The 16293-nt window shown below is 37.9% G+C and overlaps 1 protein-coding gene across 8 annotated transcripts in view; it reads left to right on the top strand.

The window, feature by feature from the left end:
• The window catches only part of CASK (calcium/calmodulin dependent serine protein kinase), a 227804-nt gene that overhangs the window by 171325 nt on the left and 40186 nt on the right, over positions 1-16293 (top strand). For all 8 annotated transcript variants that reach the window (XM_075430791.1, XM_075430782.1, XM_075430844.1 and 5 more), the window contains 2 exons: positions 9190-9267; positions 10586-10666. In XM_075430791.1, the coding sequence (XP_075286906.1) occupies positions 9190-9267; positions 10586-10666 (159 nt within the window). The remainder of the gene's footprint in view (positions 1-9189; positions 9268-10585; positions 10667-16293) is intronic.

The raw sequence follows: 16293 nt of genomic DNA, 5'->3' as shown, positions 1-16293 counted from the left end.
GTTTCAAAAAATTAAATTAGATCAAAGACAGATTTAGAACAAACTGTGAAAATATTTGGTGTGCTATGAAGACGGTAAAAAGCAATGTGCCATGTAATACGCATAAGTAGAAATATTTCCTTTGTCATTTTAAAAGCTGAAATTGCTGCTAATCCAAACTAGCAGTATAAGAACTACAGTCAAAAGTGGTTACACCCACATATGTAAGCACAGTGGATTTAGTGTCTGGAGCTGCACAGCTTTGTATAGTCGTATTTTCAGATTGAACTTTGTGTGATTTCCCCACACTTCATGACTACCTGTACTTTCGCTACAGGATTGTAACCTACTGAGAGAATTTAAAGTTGGATACATTTTTGCTTTTTAAGTTTTGATCAAAAGATGGATACAACAGATATCCCAACATTTAGCTACATAATGAATGGAAAAACTTTTCAGTGCTGTATACCTTAACCTTCTAGTTCCCCTGGTATTTCGAAGTATACAAAATATGTGAATGCAAGATTTAGATGATAAAATATTGAGTGTTAACGTATGTAATGCCCCTTGGCATCTTTGCCTATTGCCAACACTGGCAAAGGGCTGTATGCTTTTCTTCCAGCTGTCGTGTAACCCGGTTGCTACCAACAGATAGGCCCTGGGAAAGCAATGAGGAGAATTTCTTTCTGGGTTCCTTTTTACCCCTTGGATTACTATGAGGGCAGTGCATGCACAGTCCTTTGGCTGTGCAGTTCTTAGGGGTCAGGGAGATGTGTTTTCCCTCTGAAAGGAAGCCTATGATCATTTCAGGGTTCCACCTTAATAAAACAGATACTATCTCTGTCACCTTCTGTCCTTTAATTTATATTCATCTTCAGTAGAATGAACCTTGATTGTTTGTGCTTTGCTAAGATGCTATTCTGGCAACTCAGTAGGACCACATCTGACAGGCGATGTTTGCTGTCATGTATAGACATTGAAGGGTCAAGGAATTTTGTTCTAGCAGTTCTTGAAGTAGATACGTTAATATATTTCCTCCTTCTCCAGTAGTAAGGCATTAACCACTAAGAAACATGTATATATTCATATAAATATCCTCTGCGTGCATCAGAAATGTGATCACTAACAACCTGGTAATATGCATTAAACGTTTTCTAGTTGGCATTTAACTTCATTGGTATGTCACTTTTGCGTGGTCAGAATTTCAGATTTTGAGTGTTCAGTACAATTAAATTTGTCATTCTTACACTCTAGAAGACAATTGTTTGCCAGTCGTGTGCAATGGGAATTGAACTAATACACAGACAAAATTGTTTTTTCCAGTTTGATTTGGGTTCATCTCCTCTCTTCTTCTCCCTAAAAGTTAAGTTCTTGATTTAAAATAAAACAAGTGAAGAAACCCAAATGTGGAATGGTCCCAAAAAACGTAAGCAGCTTGGAGTAAAAGTTGAAATTCCATATGGTTGATTGAGTTTACCTGGCACCATTTTTTCCTACCTGTTGATGTAGGGAAAGGCATAAGGCATAAGAAAATTTGGGTTTATGTTCATTTCTGACACAGGTAGCAGCAAGTGTAACTCTGTTCTACAGGTAACACATTATGAATATGTAAGAATACAGGTGACTTTTAAAAACAAATTACAGTTGGCCTACATTTTGCAGATAGAAGTTCCCCTAAAAAATAAAAAGAAGAATATGTGTCTTTCAGTTGTATCTCATAAATAATCAAAATTAAATTAAAATTCAGGATTCTCTTTGTTACTATCAGAATTTTTTTACACAGAAGATAGTCTGTGTGTTGCATGAATGTGAATATGTAGAAAGCAATTGAGTATTTCAAATTAGCATAACCTCTGTCAGGGTAACTGAAAGTCTGAGTGCCTGGAGAAACAGGCTGCAAAGTTGGCAGCTGTCAGTTCTGCAGTATGACAGAAGCAAACTCTTGTCTGTTCAGACAGAATTAATGTACTTTTTCAGACTGTCTTATTCTGTGAATGCTGTGTCAGAGAATCTTTGTTCTAGCTGATAAACTACTTCCAGAAACCTTCTATTGAAGTAGTTCTGTTCGCTGTTTAACTGCACAGCATGTCACTGTGTAAGGAACTTAAATGCAAAGGTTAATTGTACTACTGTTCTACAATAATTGTATCACACAGAAAAATGTTGGAAGCTGTGGAGAGCTGTAACCTGTAACGCTCTAGAGGTCACAAAGTAGAGTCTTAAATATGCTTCGGACTTTCATACAGGATGGACTGTAACGTGTGTGCCGTAGAATTATGCTGGGAAATGAATGTTAGGTCACTGGTGCTAAAATAGTAGCAGTGAGCTTCAAGCACAGTTCTTAACAGTGAAAAACAGAGGGTTTAAAAGAACAAACTGTCTTTAAACAAAGTTGAAGATAAAGCTCCTGCTGACTGTGACCTTGTTATTCAGCGTGTTTTCCAATTTGTTACCTTCAAGGATGTGTTTCCTTGAGAGCATAGAATCCCAAGGAAAGAGGCACCCATGGGAAGGTTAGAACGTTTTGCATGGAAAGGGAGATGTGAAACAGAACTTACAGATCAAAGAATGAAGTGTTCTATCAATTATCTAATTGGCTCTTTAATTTTAACATTTATTTGATATTACTGCTTGTGAATATTATTTCGTTCAGCCAGGTAATGGATTTCTTTCAGACTTGCAGCACATGAGACTTCTGGGGTAAATGGAGTACCACAATAGGGAGCTGTGAAAGGTAACAGAGCAACAAGCCTATTTGTCACTAAATGTTGCTGTACAAGGAGCAGCACCTCCACCCGAGAGTTTTTAGCTGGTGCAAAAACCTAAAAGTGATGAAAAGCAGCTCTCTAATATTGCTATATTGCAATGGTTATATTGTTCCGAAAGCAAAATTCAAATACATAAGGATATGTTGTAACGATTATTTTTAGATGTTTCAGTTTGGGGATTTAATATTTGGGCTTGGCAACCCAGTATCTGTCTGTCTGAATTAAAACTGAATGCTCACAAAATCTGTATTTGTGTTGAAAGATTGTGCTCTAGGAGTTCAGTAGCTCTTGTTTTAACAAAAGTTTCTCACATTTGCATCACAGAAACTTACAGATTTGGATCAATAAAATACTGATTTTACTGTGTGATCTAACTTTGATTGCATTCAAGATTAGACCAGGCAGTGAGGCTAAATTTCTGCTGGTTGTCATGTATCTAAATTTTTCAGTGTGACATTGAATGGAGGTTGTGTTCGGAGAGTATTCTGAGTCCTCTGTACAGGAAACAGTTAAAAAGGAATTTCTGCACATCTGACAAACTAGTCAGAAGAGAACACTTTGTTGTTTTGTCTTGCCTGCCTGATTGTGGATTAGGCTTTGGGCTGTCTGCTTTTAAATATCAGAAGAAACGAGTTCCCTTTATACAGGCAGAAGACAGAAAGTCTCACTCCTACGAAGAAGGCTGATCAACTGATGGTGGCACTACTTGACATGTTGTGGGTATTCATTTCATAGCATTTGTGTTCTAGCATGCAAAATTTAAACTACAACTTGTCTTTTTAAGAAGCAGTAGTATTCTGTTAATTACCTATAATGTCAATTTATGTTTGTTATGTCAAGTTTTGTTAATATATCAGTTGTGATTGTAAAGCTTTTCTAGAGCAAGCTCTTAGTTGTGATTTTTTGTGTAGCAAATGCAGAAGAACTGGTGCTGAGGAGTGAGACTGAGATGCAAAGTATTCAAAAGTCTGGAAATTCCAAAGGTTATAATCACTGTGGCTTTTTACAGCATTTTTTAAAAATTATTAGAAATGTTTAATTGTTATGTTATGAGTGAAATTGTTGGAGGTTGGGCTACTGGGAGGCGGAGTTATTTGCTACGACTTCAAAATAGAGCATCCCAGCGAAAAGAAAGCCCATCATTAGGGCATATAGAGATTCATTAGGGCATACAGAGATTTTGCCCTACTGAAAATCTGTTGGTATTACATAGAAAAGCATGCTGTTGAGGACAGTGAAGAATAAACTAGTTAACTGCGTTCCACAAGAAAGCACCTTTGTTATTGTCCCTCAAGGACTTAGGGTTGCAGGGCTGCTGAAAGATGACAGCATCGTAAAGGGCCAGTTTTATGTTATTAAATTTGTGTAGCTAACTGCACATAGTGATGTGTTCCCATACCACGGGAGTATATAAAGCCTGGCTGTAATTGTCATTAATGTTTATTTAATCTACGATGTATGCGAACAGGTTTCATTCAGAGTTTTCATAAACGTTTTGTAAAACGTTTGTGTAAAGGTGTGTTGGATTCTTATGTCCAAAGGCATAAATGTTCTTGTTGATGTATATAAATGAAACCTCTAAATTCACATGCTTTCAGAGACAAATTACGGAGCTGATTCCTTCTCCTAAATTGCTTCTGCTATAGCTGTTGTTTAAGTGCAAAAATATTTGCAAAGTATTGCAAAATGGACTTTTACCAAAGAGTGCAAAGAAAGTAGGATTGCTTCACCAGTTCTGGTGCATTCATGCATAGTGTAGGCTTTTCTCCTCTTACCAGCTGGTGGAAAGCTTCTAATCATCTTCTGTAACCAGGAAAGAGTAATTATTGTTAGAGTTAATGTGGTTTTTGAAATAAGCTTAATAACATAATGCTATAAAATTACATCCAGACTGAACACACAGTTACTAAAATTGGAAATGAGAGATACAAAATAATATCCTGGATTTGTCCTTCTGTTTATGAGTACGTACCAAACAAGACACTTTAGAACCAGACATTTTTTTTACTGTCCAAAAAAATTCTGTGAAAGCATTGTTGAAATGGTATATTGAAAAGACTAAAATACAAAGCAAGTACTAAGAGGTACTAATACTTCCTTTGTTTCTGGGTTTACTTATTATTACTTGACATGTTTTTAAAGATCCGTATCTTGGTTATATGTTCTTATTTTTGCTTTGACTACATAAATATTTAATGTAGAAATAGTATTTCGGATATAATCTTATATATAATATTATTTTAATTTCTCTGAAGGATGCATTAGAAATACATAATGACGTGAACCTTAACAAGATAAATGGTTCAGGGGGTATTGCTGTGTATGTATTTATAGATTTGAAAACAGTTTTGTCATTTTACTGTATTCGGTGTGTAATAATTGCATTTGTCTTGTGTATTGTAATTTGTGCCACTACTCTCCAAAATAACTTAGTGTTATAATGCATTATACCAGAGAGAAATTGCATGGCCTAAACAAAAGGTTGTCTCCAGGTAAGATGTGAAAATAGACACTGAGACAGTTTGGTGACAATACTGATTGTCTCCACTTGGAAATTTTCTGTTGCGAACATGAAATGTCAGTAATAAGTGCAGCTGTTTTATTGTTTAAAAGGGGTTAAAAAACAGTTTTAGGTCAAGACAGTGTGCACCATCATTTCAAGAACCACAATTAAAACCTAAGAATTTGTGGCCCATCTATAAAAAGTCAAAGAAACATTGATGTGATGAAAGCCACGGTCAGGTCCTGTTTTAAAAGTAATTCAGAGCTAGTAACAACTAGCTGAACATCTACAATGTGTTTAAAAAAATACTGTACAGGAATTGACAAACTACACTTTTCTTTATGTAATTTGGATTTTCTCATGTGGAAATCATCTTTTACTTCAGACTCAAAAATAAATCTTTCACTACTGCTATTGGCTCCCTTTAGGATAATTCATAAAACACCAGTTTTATTGATCTAGATATAATTTTGCAACAAATTAAAAAATAAATTATTTACACTGAAACTTTAAAGATTAATCTGTTGTTTATGGAATAGGTGGCTAGGAGCAGCGATTTTAATTATGTAGCCTCGTCCCCTTATAAGCTAAAAAAGTCCATGAGCTAACTTGAATTAGAGTATATATTTTCAAAAATGTCTGTTTCTAATTTTTAAAAATTCTCAGGAGACTAAATCAATTACACAATTACCTGCAGTGTTGATATTTCTGCTTTAATTCCACCCCAAGTTTGTCCTGACTACTTCCTTTTACCCGGATCATGTGATAGTTTTGTCATTTAAACTCAATTCCCTTATATTATCAAAATTCTGTCTTCTTCAGGCATTTTATAGTGTTCTAGGGGGAGGGATCATTGATCTTTTTGGAAAGCTTTTTCTGAGCCCTCTCTGCCTCTTGATATCCTTGCTGCATTTTGAACATAATAGTCACTGAACAGTGATCTATTTTGAGCATGCCACAAACACAAATAACAATCTTATTTCTTCATTGATATTCTCATTATGATATGGTGTTTGGCTGTAGTCTTCCCTGGGAGCAACTCATACATAGCTCACTTTATGCTTTCTGGCTGCCTGAGGTTCCCCTGAGAGGATAGTTCCTCCTCTTTTGAGTATTACTTGTGTTCTTTGTTCTTAGATGCATGATTTTTTATTTGGACAGAAAATAAACTTTTCTTTTTCCTTCCATGCAGAGGTTAAAGTGAAGGTAACCCAGTTAAACAAATGAAAAAGTGTATTTCTTTTTTTCTTAAATCAGTATACCTTCATTAAATGTCCCTGGCTTTAATTAGGAATTTACCATTTCAAAATGCATTTCAAGTTGGAGAGTTTCATTTTTCTTTTCAGATTTATTGTGGGTTTTGTTTGCTTCTTGCTTTTTAGAGTTAAGGTTGAACAGAATTTTGGAGAAAAGCACATTGTACTCATTGTAAAAATGTAATGCCACGTAGGCTGTTTGCATAGTCTTTCCATTAGACACTGGAAGGAGTGCCTGCCCCTGTACTGAGCTTTAGAGGTAGAGTGCCAAAGAAGATTCTGTAGAAGAGATCTGCTCATGTTAGGGAAGCTACCAAAAATACATCCTTTCTCTAGCTGAGGCTGTCTTCTACTTCCAGAAACAATGAATGGATCCTGTGGCTTGCGTAATATATAGGCTTTAAGCCTTAATGCAACTAGGAATGTTTTTCTTTTAAGTACTGAGTCCGTCCTAATGGTTTGGTGTCTTGGAAGCAGATCTCAGTAAAGCAGCACTCCTGGAAGATGAAATTTAAGTGCCATGCCTCAGCATGAAGGCGCTATGGAAAAATAAATGCACCCTTGTTTTGTCTGAACTTTGCCTTGATTTTTTTCTAAACGTTCTTGGAGCACTTTGCTGCCCACTTTGCTTTTTGCCTCCTTCCTAGTCTCAGAAGATGACTTCTCCTCTCCCATGACAGTGAGAAAAAATTGTTTCTATAAACGGCCGGTTGTTTTGGGTCACAATAACATAGCGACTTGAGTCAAATCAGCAACTTCAGCAACTTTGCTTTTAAACAATTGCTAGAAATAACTCATAAAAATATTCTCATGTTAATTTTTCTGTGATTTCATTAATCTTAAATAGAATGTGTGTGCGACTTCTAGAAAAATACATGCAATAGTATTCATGTTGGATATCATGCATTGTCAACATCTACTGCACTTTACTCGGTACGCAGTGCTTGATGCAGTTTCTTAACAGGTGTATAAATGTGATACTGAATAATCTGTGGTTGCTGGAGTTTGGGTAGGTATTGTTTACTAATTTAAGAAAAGGTAAAAACAAATAATTGTGTACACAACTAAAGTATCTCCTGAAATATAATCTAGCAGAAAGCTTTTATTTTAAACACTTCAACAGCGGTCAAGGCTGTTGAGTAAAGCAGTGTTTTGGCAGCACAAGATGGAGTTGTTGGATGTGTAAGAAACTGATTTAGCTTGACTTTTCAACTTTTCTTTCCCCAAGATGGTGTTATAACTGTCCTGCAGGCAATGTTGTTTGGAAGTGACGTTGTTTCCTCTTTTTGTATTTGTTTGTGTGTGCATTAGATTGATAGGGAACATAAGGAAAATGATGACGATACTGGATTGCATTTATTGCAATTTACACCTCTTCTAAAACCGAATGGTATTTCATGTGAGAGAGAAGAGGGCACTTCTGTAACTTGACAAGATTGCCTTTTTCAAACACCCAAGGCCGTCCTCAGCCAAACGATGGAGCTGTAAGCTTCGCAGAGGAAGCTCCTGAGAGCTCCTTGCTAAGCAGCCTAAATGGGGGGTTCTTATCAACTCATCCTTTACAGTGTTAGGATTTGCTGAAGGTGTTAAGGGTCCCCTGTGTCTTTTGAATGTTTTGTTTATATACACTATTTTGAATTTCAGATTAATTTTGAGTATTTCCAAATTTGAGAGGTTCCACAGTTTCCCTGGGCAACTTGTTGGAGTGTTTCACCACCCTCACTGGGATTAAACTTTCTCTGACATCCAATAAATAGCTATTTGTATCTTTTTTCTATCTTATATTTCAAAGAAATAGTCTAACATAAATAGGAATTAATTACAGGCATGACCATCTTTGTATTGATTGAAATTTAAGCCAAAAGTATTTTATTTGAAAATAGTACTTATTACAGTGTCTTTTTATTCTTAAGTATACATGTATTTCTTTAAAACATGCCCAATCTTTTAGGTCTGTATGAAAAAGAGCCTATAATATCTATTTGAAATCGAAGATGGATCTCTCTCCTGTTGTGTTTTGCATAGCTGAGGGGGTTTCAAAAGTTGTTTGGTTTTTTTTTAAATAATTAACTTGGAAGATTTACAATTTCCTGTTTAAACACACTGGCATTCTTCTGTCCAATAGAAAATCCTAGTAAAATAAGGGTGCTTTTTTTTTGTGAGCCCTCTTTCTTGGAAAGATTTAGTTTTCTCTTCTCCAGAGACCTAGGCTTTTGTAGCTCTCTATCTTCAAGAGCATTTTCCCATATTCTAAGGTTTATTTAAATTACTATTTGGAATGTCTGATGATTGGTTTATTGCGAAAAGTAGAATATGCAGATCGCTTTGATTTTGTAGCAGAATGTATCATTTACAGCATTTCTTCAAGATTCAGAGGATCACTTCTAGAAGAAGAAGAATATAGTTTCTGTAAATCTGTGGAAAAAGCATGGGAGGTTTGCAGAATCCCTTAACCTCTTGAACTTTCCCATGTCATCCTATGAACTCTGAATCTATGGCACTGTTCAAATCAGGAAATGTTTAAAAATGAAAAGCCAAAACCCTAAGCTGCTAGATTTTCTATGCAAAACATCTGTGGGACTTGCAGTTTAACAATCGTCTTAATCATGGTAACATAAGCAAGCTATTGTTAGTGCTATAAAGTAGCATATGATTTCAGTAGTTTGTTTTCTTGTTATTTCAGCTTTATGACAAAATAAACACAAAATCTTCACCGCAAATCAGGAATCCTCCAAGTGATGCTGTACAGAGAGCCAAAGAGGTAATGGCTTTAAAATATTTTTTTTACTTTGAAAGTTTGATTGTATTTAAAGTGGAACATTTTTTTCTTCATTAAGATACTGTTATGTCTTCTGGCTCATAATCTGAATTAATTATGGAGTTCTGCCATTGCCTACTTAAGTTACTTAACTTGTTGCATAAACTTGCAGAATTTTATGATGTCTGTAAGGATTACATATATTACTCAGTTTCATTATTTAACCTTTGCTGCAGCAATAGTGGTACTCCTCTTAGGTAAATGCAACATCTTTCATGTTCAGTTTATATATTACTTAGTGACGAGAAAAGGTTTGTTGCTAGGTATCAGCTTTTTAAATTGAAAAAGCAGGTTTATCATAGATAGTTCTAAGAAGAGCAGACCTAGAAATGCAATGAAGGTGGTCCATTAAGATGAAAGATATATAGTCACAGATGTTCTTAATTCTTATACCTGACAAATAGTATTTTATTTGGTTATTTGTTGCAAGTAGTAAAAAATACAGTTGTAGTGTATATAATCAGTAAAAATAAGTACAGTTGTTGGGATAACGCCATAGGAAAGCATTGTTTATCATGCTATTAAAATAGAATTAATAGGAAGACTAAAACACTGTAATAATTGCAGTCACACTGATAGACACCCCCAAGTCCAATTCTGCAAAATTTCCTGGCAGTTAATGCTGGGAGGTGCTTCCAAAAGCAAAATACTCTGTTTTCAGTGTCCAGGTAGTTGTGTGTGGAAAATAAAGGTGAAAGTATGAGGTTGCAGGCAAATGCCTCCTGCTTCCTCCTTCCCCCAGTGATGAGCTGAGGTATAGCTCAGATTTTATAAAATCTGGACCTTGGAGGTGGGATAGCAGAGGGACCACCTACACTTGATGTCTTTAATAATGTAATTTGTGGAGAGAAAGTTTTATAAATATTTTTAATTCTGCTTTTAAACTTATTATTTTAATAAGTGGAGACCACGTGTCAAAATGGCAATTGTTGGTGGTGATGTATGTCACCTATAGGTTAGCACTTCATTTCTGTCTCCACATATTTAGCTGCTGGAGGAATACTGTCAGTTGAAAAAAGAGCAACTGTTTCCGTCAAATTTCTGCTTTAATCTCTCTCCGAAAGAAAATTGAAATGAGGTATTTTATTCTCTTGGGGTGGGGGGGTAGGCCACATTCTCCTAAGCCCTTTCCTATCAAAAACATTCTTTTCTGTAATCATTTGGAGATATTCTGACTGACCAGTGAGGGTTTTCATTTTTCTCATTAATAGCTTTATTTAAAAGAAAGTTACTAAGGGCATTTCTCCTACTTGTTTGGCAGGTATTGGAAGAAATTTCATGTTACCCAGAGAACAATGACGCAAAGGAGCTAAAGCGTATTTTAACACAACCTCATTTCATGGTAAGCAAATGCTACTGTTGTTGGGGGCGAGGTTTGCTGAGGTTTTTTTATATTTCTTATATTAGAAAACTTAAGTTCAGTAAGTTCTCCCAAAAATCTGCAGGTGATGAAGCTGCATACAATACAATATACCTACTAATAAATGTTTCTAATCTGCTGGTCTGGCCAAATAGCTTCTACTACTACTACTCTGTTGGTCCCCACTACTGTGCTGAAAACTGTCAGCAGTTTGGAGTAATCGAATTACGGAATAGTTTCCCTGTGTTTCTGGGGGGAACTGTGTTGCCCGTAGAAAAAGAACAAATCCATTTGGATGTTCATAGGTAGAGCTGTGGTCCTGCTTTTTCTTTTTCCCAGGGTCTTCTGAGGAAAAAGATGAAGTCATTGCAAAATAAGTATTTATTTAGCATTATTTTACAACAAAGCACTAGCTCGTACAGTCTAGTGAATTTGTGTAATATGTCAGCTCCTGCTGTGTCTATTTCACAAACCTGATTTGTGGGCAGTAGTTGTCCTAATTTCAGGGATGTGACTGCTTAATAACTTGGTTCAAGTTACTGAAGTCCAATCTTTTGAAACTACTTAAAGGATTTATTTTGTTTATGTTCTGAATGAAGTTCATAAGTTCAGAAATAGAAGTGTTTGTTTAAATCTGCTATACACTATTGTCAGTTTAAAATCATGAATCTGACTTTACCTAACACAAGGATTATGTGCAGGGGGCTTTGTGGAATTTGCTCACCTGAAAGCTGAATTACTGTAAGTCTGAAGGATAAGCCTAATTTCCAGGAAAGAATGAGCTGAAACCAACCTCATATTCAGGTATAAGATAAAATCTGGATAGCTGCATGTCCCAGTGTGTTCTTTTGATGGCCAGTGTAGCTTTGGGTGCATTTATTTTAGTACTTTAAACCAGATCAGGAATGTGTTTTTGAAGTGAATCTCCTGATTGTCCCTTTACAGTGCTTTGGCTTGTATCATGTAAGGGCCTCAAAGCATGCAAACCAGACTCCTTTCAGATAAAATTAAACATGAAGATGTACACCTGAAACTCAGCTAGTGTAATCCAGCAGCTGAGGGGCATTCAGTCCACAGGGCAAGATGGAAGCTGGTCAGAAGTAAAAACTCCTGCAATGTGTTCAGTGTGTCCATCGGGCCCTCACTAACCCAATTGTTTTACTTGTTGATCCTTTCCTATTTCATTGCACTAATTGCTAATGCAGACATTGGCTTTTTGTGGTGTACTCAGCAACACACTGATATGTCATTGCCTGGAGATGATACCTATCCTGAAGTCTGTAACAAATCTGGCTCAACATTTAACTTCTTTATTTGGAATCTATCATCAGGTTCATTTAATTTACCTTTTTTTTGCATAATTACAACACACCATTGCAAAAACTGTCCTGGTGGACGACAGGTTAACTATGAGCCAGCAGTGTGCCCTGGCTGCCAAGAAGGCCAATGGGATCCTGGGGTGCATCAAGAAGAGTGTGGCCAGCAGGACAAGGGAGGTTCTCCTTCCCCTCTACACTGCCCTGGTGAGGCCTCATCTGGAGTACTGTGTCCAGTTCTGGGCTCCCCAGTTCAAGAAAGATGAAGAGCTACTGGAGAGAGTCCAGCGGAGGGCTACAAGGATGGTGAGGGGACTGGAGCATCTCCCCTACGAGGAGAGGTTGAGGGAACTGGGCTTGTTCAGCCTGAAGAAGAGAAGGCTGCGAGGGGACCTTATAAATGCCTACAAATATCTGAAGGGTGGGTGTCAGGAGGATGGGGCCAAGCTCTTTTCAGTGGTGCCCAGTGACAGGACAAGGGGTAATGGGCACAAACTGAGGCATGGGAGGTTCCGTCTGAACATGAGGAGGAACTTCTTCTCTCTGAGGGTGACGGAGCACTGGAACAGGCTGCCCAGGGAGGTTGTGGAGTCTCCTTCTCTGGAGATATTCAAGACCCGCCTGGACAAGGTCCTGTGCAGCCTGCTGTAGGTGACCCTGCTTCGGCGGGGGGGTTGGACTAGATGACCCACAGAGGTCCCTTCCAACCCCTACTATTCTGTGATTCTGTGATTCTGTGATTAGGCACTGTGGAGAAAGAGCATTTTTTTAAGTATAAATTCTTTTCAGACTAAGCATCAATAAAAATGATTGTGGCATATTGTTATGGGTTTGCGTGGCAAGGTTTTGGTAGTGGGGGGGCTGTAGGGGTGGCTTCTGTGAGAAGCTCCCAGAAGCTTCCCCCATGTCTGATAAAGCCAGTGCCAACCAGTTCTAAGACGGACCCACCGCTGGCCAAGGCCAAGCCAATCAGCAACGGTGGTAGTGCCTCTGTGATAACATATTAAAGAAGAGGAAGAAAAAACTGCAGTGAGACGGCAGTTAGAGAGAGGAGTGAGATGAATTGAGAGCAACAACTCTGCAGACACCAAAGTCAGTGAAGAAGAGGGGGAGGAGGTGCTTGAGATGCTGGAGCAGAGAGTCTTCCCTTGCAACTTGTGCTGAAGACCATGGTGATGCAGGTTGTCCCCTTGCAGTCCATGGAGGTCCATGGTGGAGCAGATATCCACCCGCAGCCCATGGAAGGGACCCCACGCTGGAGCAGGTGGATGCCTGAAGGAGGCTGTGACCCCGTGGGGAGCCCCGCGCTGGAGCAGGGCCTGGGAGCAGGCTCCTGCCAGGACCTGCAGACCCGTGGAGAGAGGAGCCCACCCTGGAGCAGGTTTTCTGGCAGGGCTTGTGACCCCATGAGGGACCCACGCTGGAGCAGCCTGTTCCTGAAGGACTGCACCCCATGGGAAGGACCCACGCTGGGGCAGTTCATGAAGAGCTGCAGCCCGTGGGAAGGACTCACATTGGAGAATTTTGTGGAGAACTGTCTCCCACAAGAGGGACCTCACACTGGAGCAGGGACAGAGTGTGAGGAGTCCTCCCCCTGAGGGACAAGGAGCAGCAGAGACAACGTGTGATGAACTGACCACAACCCCCATTGCCCATCCCCCTGCACCGCTTTGGGGGAGGAGGGAGAGAAACAGGACTGAAGTTGAGCCCGGGAAGAAGGGAGAGGCAAGGGGAAGGTGTTTCAAGATTTAGTTTTATTTCTCACTATCCTGCTCTGATTTGATTGGTGATAAATTAAACTTTTTTCTCCCCAAGTTCAATCTGTTTTATCCGTGACAGTAGTTGGTGAGAGATCTCTCCCTGGCCTTGTCTCGACCCTCTAGTCTTTCATCATACTTCGTCTCCCCTGTCCAGCTGAGAAGTGGGAGTGATGAAGCAGTTTTGGTGGGCACCTGGCATTTATCTAGGCCAAGCCAAAACACATATAAAAATTTAATGTATCAAATCAGGCAATGGAAAAAGTGAGATGGAAATCATCGTTTATAGATATCTCTATTTCCCCCTGATATCCCCATAAATTTAAAACCATCTGTCAGAATTCTTTTGCTGAGATTCTATAAAAGGTATTTTTTTGTAAGGAATAAGCTGCGATTCCATAGCAAGTGTTTTTGATGAGGAATGATTTCAGTAAGTTCGTCTATGACATCCCAAGCTAAATTGCTAGTTGATGGAGTCCCATCCCTTCTCCCCATGTTTCATCCACTCAGTTGTTCTGACATCCATCTGAGTCTGCACTTCGGTACTGCACTATGCTAAACTAGTAGGAAACTGCTCCAACAAAACAATGATCCATTTAGCAAAAAGAATTAAGCACAAATGGAATACTGCCAGAGCCAGAATGAGCAAGGGGACAGAAACATCCAGTCCAGGATAGGGAGGAATGACACAAATATGCAAAGCAGCAATTAAATCAGCATCTGTTACTGTGGAACAGGGCAAATATACCAAAGAGTCTCCAGATGTCAAGGAGGCAATCCCATCCTCTCCCATCATTCCCACTCCTGCTCCCAGATACACCTTTTATAAGGTTGCAGACCTTACAAAATTGTTCCTATGTATGTGGCATTCTGCCAAACTTCCCTTGAGAGCCAAAGCCTTTAAAATAGATACTTTTAGAAATGTAAATAATTGTGTAAAACAATATTGTCAGCCTGCACTCAATGTGTTTACCAAGCATGGTACAGAGCAATACATTCGTTAGTAAGTTCCTGAGCTCTGATGCAGAGAAACTGAAGCAATAAGGTGTAATAAGTAGGATCATGTGCATTAACACCTGTATGATAGCCAAGTATTTTACTATTATTTGTATTATTATCTGATGTGTATGCCTAGTTGATATATAATGGATTTTAGTCTTTCTCATTTACTTAAACTAGTAGTTTAGACTAGAAGCCTTCACAGAACCAAAGCCAATTAAGTATGTATTTGTAAGTACTCTGGTTGGGACTGAGATCTTCGAGTTCAAAGTTTTTGTTGTTTTAGTTTTGATTTACCCTTGTGTGCCTTATGGGTACAGAAATAAATTATTGATTTAGTGTGCACACGCTTAAAATTTTATTTTAAAGAAATGTATGTAAATTTTGCACAAAGCTCTTTTAGCAGATAATTAATTTAAGAATTATTTAAAAGATTATCAAGTATCTCATTTGTTGTGTGTTCAAGAAGCTTTTCTTTCGTTAAACAACTCAAGTGATTTTTCAAATGTGCCAGTTTTATCTGTAAAAGGTTCTGTTGTATGTTTAATATGTGCAACAATTGAAATGTTTGCTGTACTAGGAGACTTTTACGTAATTACCTGTTGAAGTTTTATGCATCTTCATGTGCCTTCCTACGCTATTCTTTGCAGACAGTGATCCTGCGATACAGTAGAAAGCTGTTGTTCTCAGTAAACTTTTATTTTCAGCAGGATTAAAATGTTCTGCAAAAGAAAAATACAGGAAAAAAAATCCAAATTAACAAAATTAACAGAAACGCATGAAAACAAATATGTTTAAGTAAAGTCCAATTGCACGCTTTATATTAAATGTTTTCATAATTTAATTTGAGCTTGCTGTACTTCAGTATCTGGTGTTTCTGTATTTGTGTAAATTTTTGATAGCACATTCAGAAGTCAACTAGTATAAAGACAAACCTATAAAAATGTTCAAATTACCATATTTTAACCTCCTACAAGGTATATATTATTGCTAAATTATAATATAAAGCAAGACAGGTATTTGATGTAAAACAAATGTAAGGCCCTGAATTACAGACGAGATGTCGTATTAAAGGGTGGAGAGTGTAACAGATGCATGAACTTGAGTAAGTAGCTTTGAGTAGACTGAGTTCGAAGCACAGAAGGTCACCGTACTGTTAAAAGAGTGCTTGTGCGCAAAGTGAAGACCACACTCACCCCTAGGATGGATGGTTTTTGTAACAGCCAGAGCTAAGGCATGGTTGCACGTGGATGCTCTTGTCTTGTGTGGGACAACTGCAAAGAGTTCTTAGATACTAGAATGAGAATTAAGCTAAATCTCTAAACCTGTATAGGAGTGTTCACACCAAAGTTTGCACCCAATTAAACAAATAAAATTAAGAATTTATTTAAGTAGTTTAACTTACATATATGGTCCAGATCTCTAAATACGAAATGTTACTTCAGTAGTACAGACTAGGAAGAACAGAAAATGCAGCTACAGTTTAGTATTTAACTGAAAAAAAGTATATGTGTAGGTGGGCTTGAAAGACTGGAAA

This window comes from Opisthocomus hoazin, chromosome 1, assembly GCF_030867145.1.
Source record: "Opisthocomus hoazin isolate bOpiHoa1 chromosome 1, bOpiHoa1.hap1, whole genome shotgun sequence".
Lineage (NCBI taxonomy): Eukaryota > Metazoa > Chordata > Aves > Opisthocomiformes > Opisthocomidae > Opisthocomus > Opisthocomus hoazin.
The sequence above is the reverse complement of the archived record's forward strand: the minus strand, read 5'-3'. Positions and strand labels throughout refer to the sequence as shown.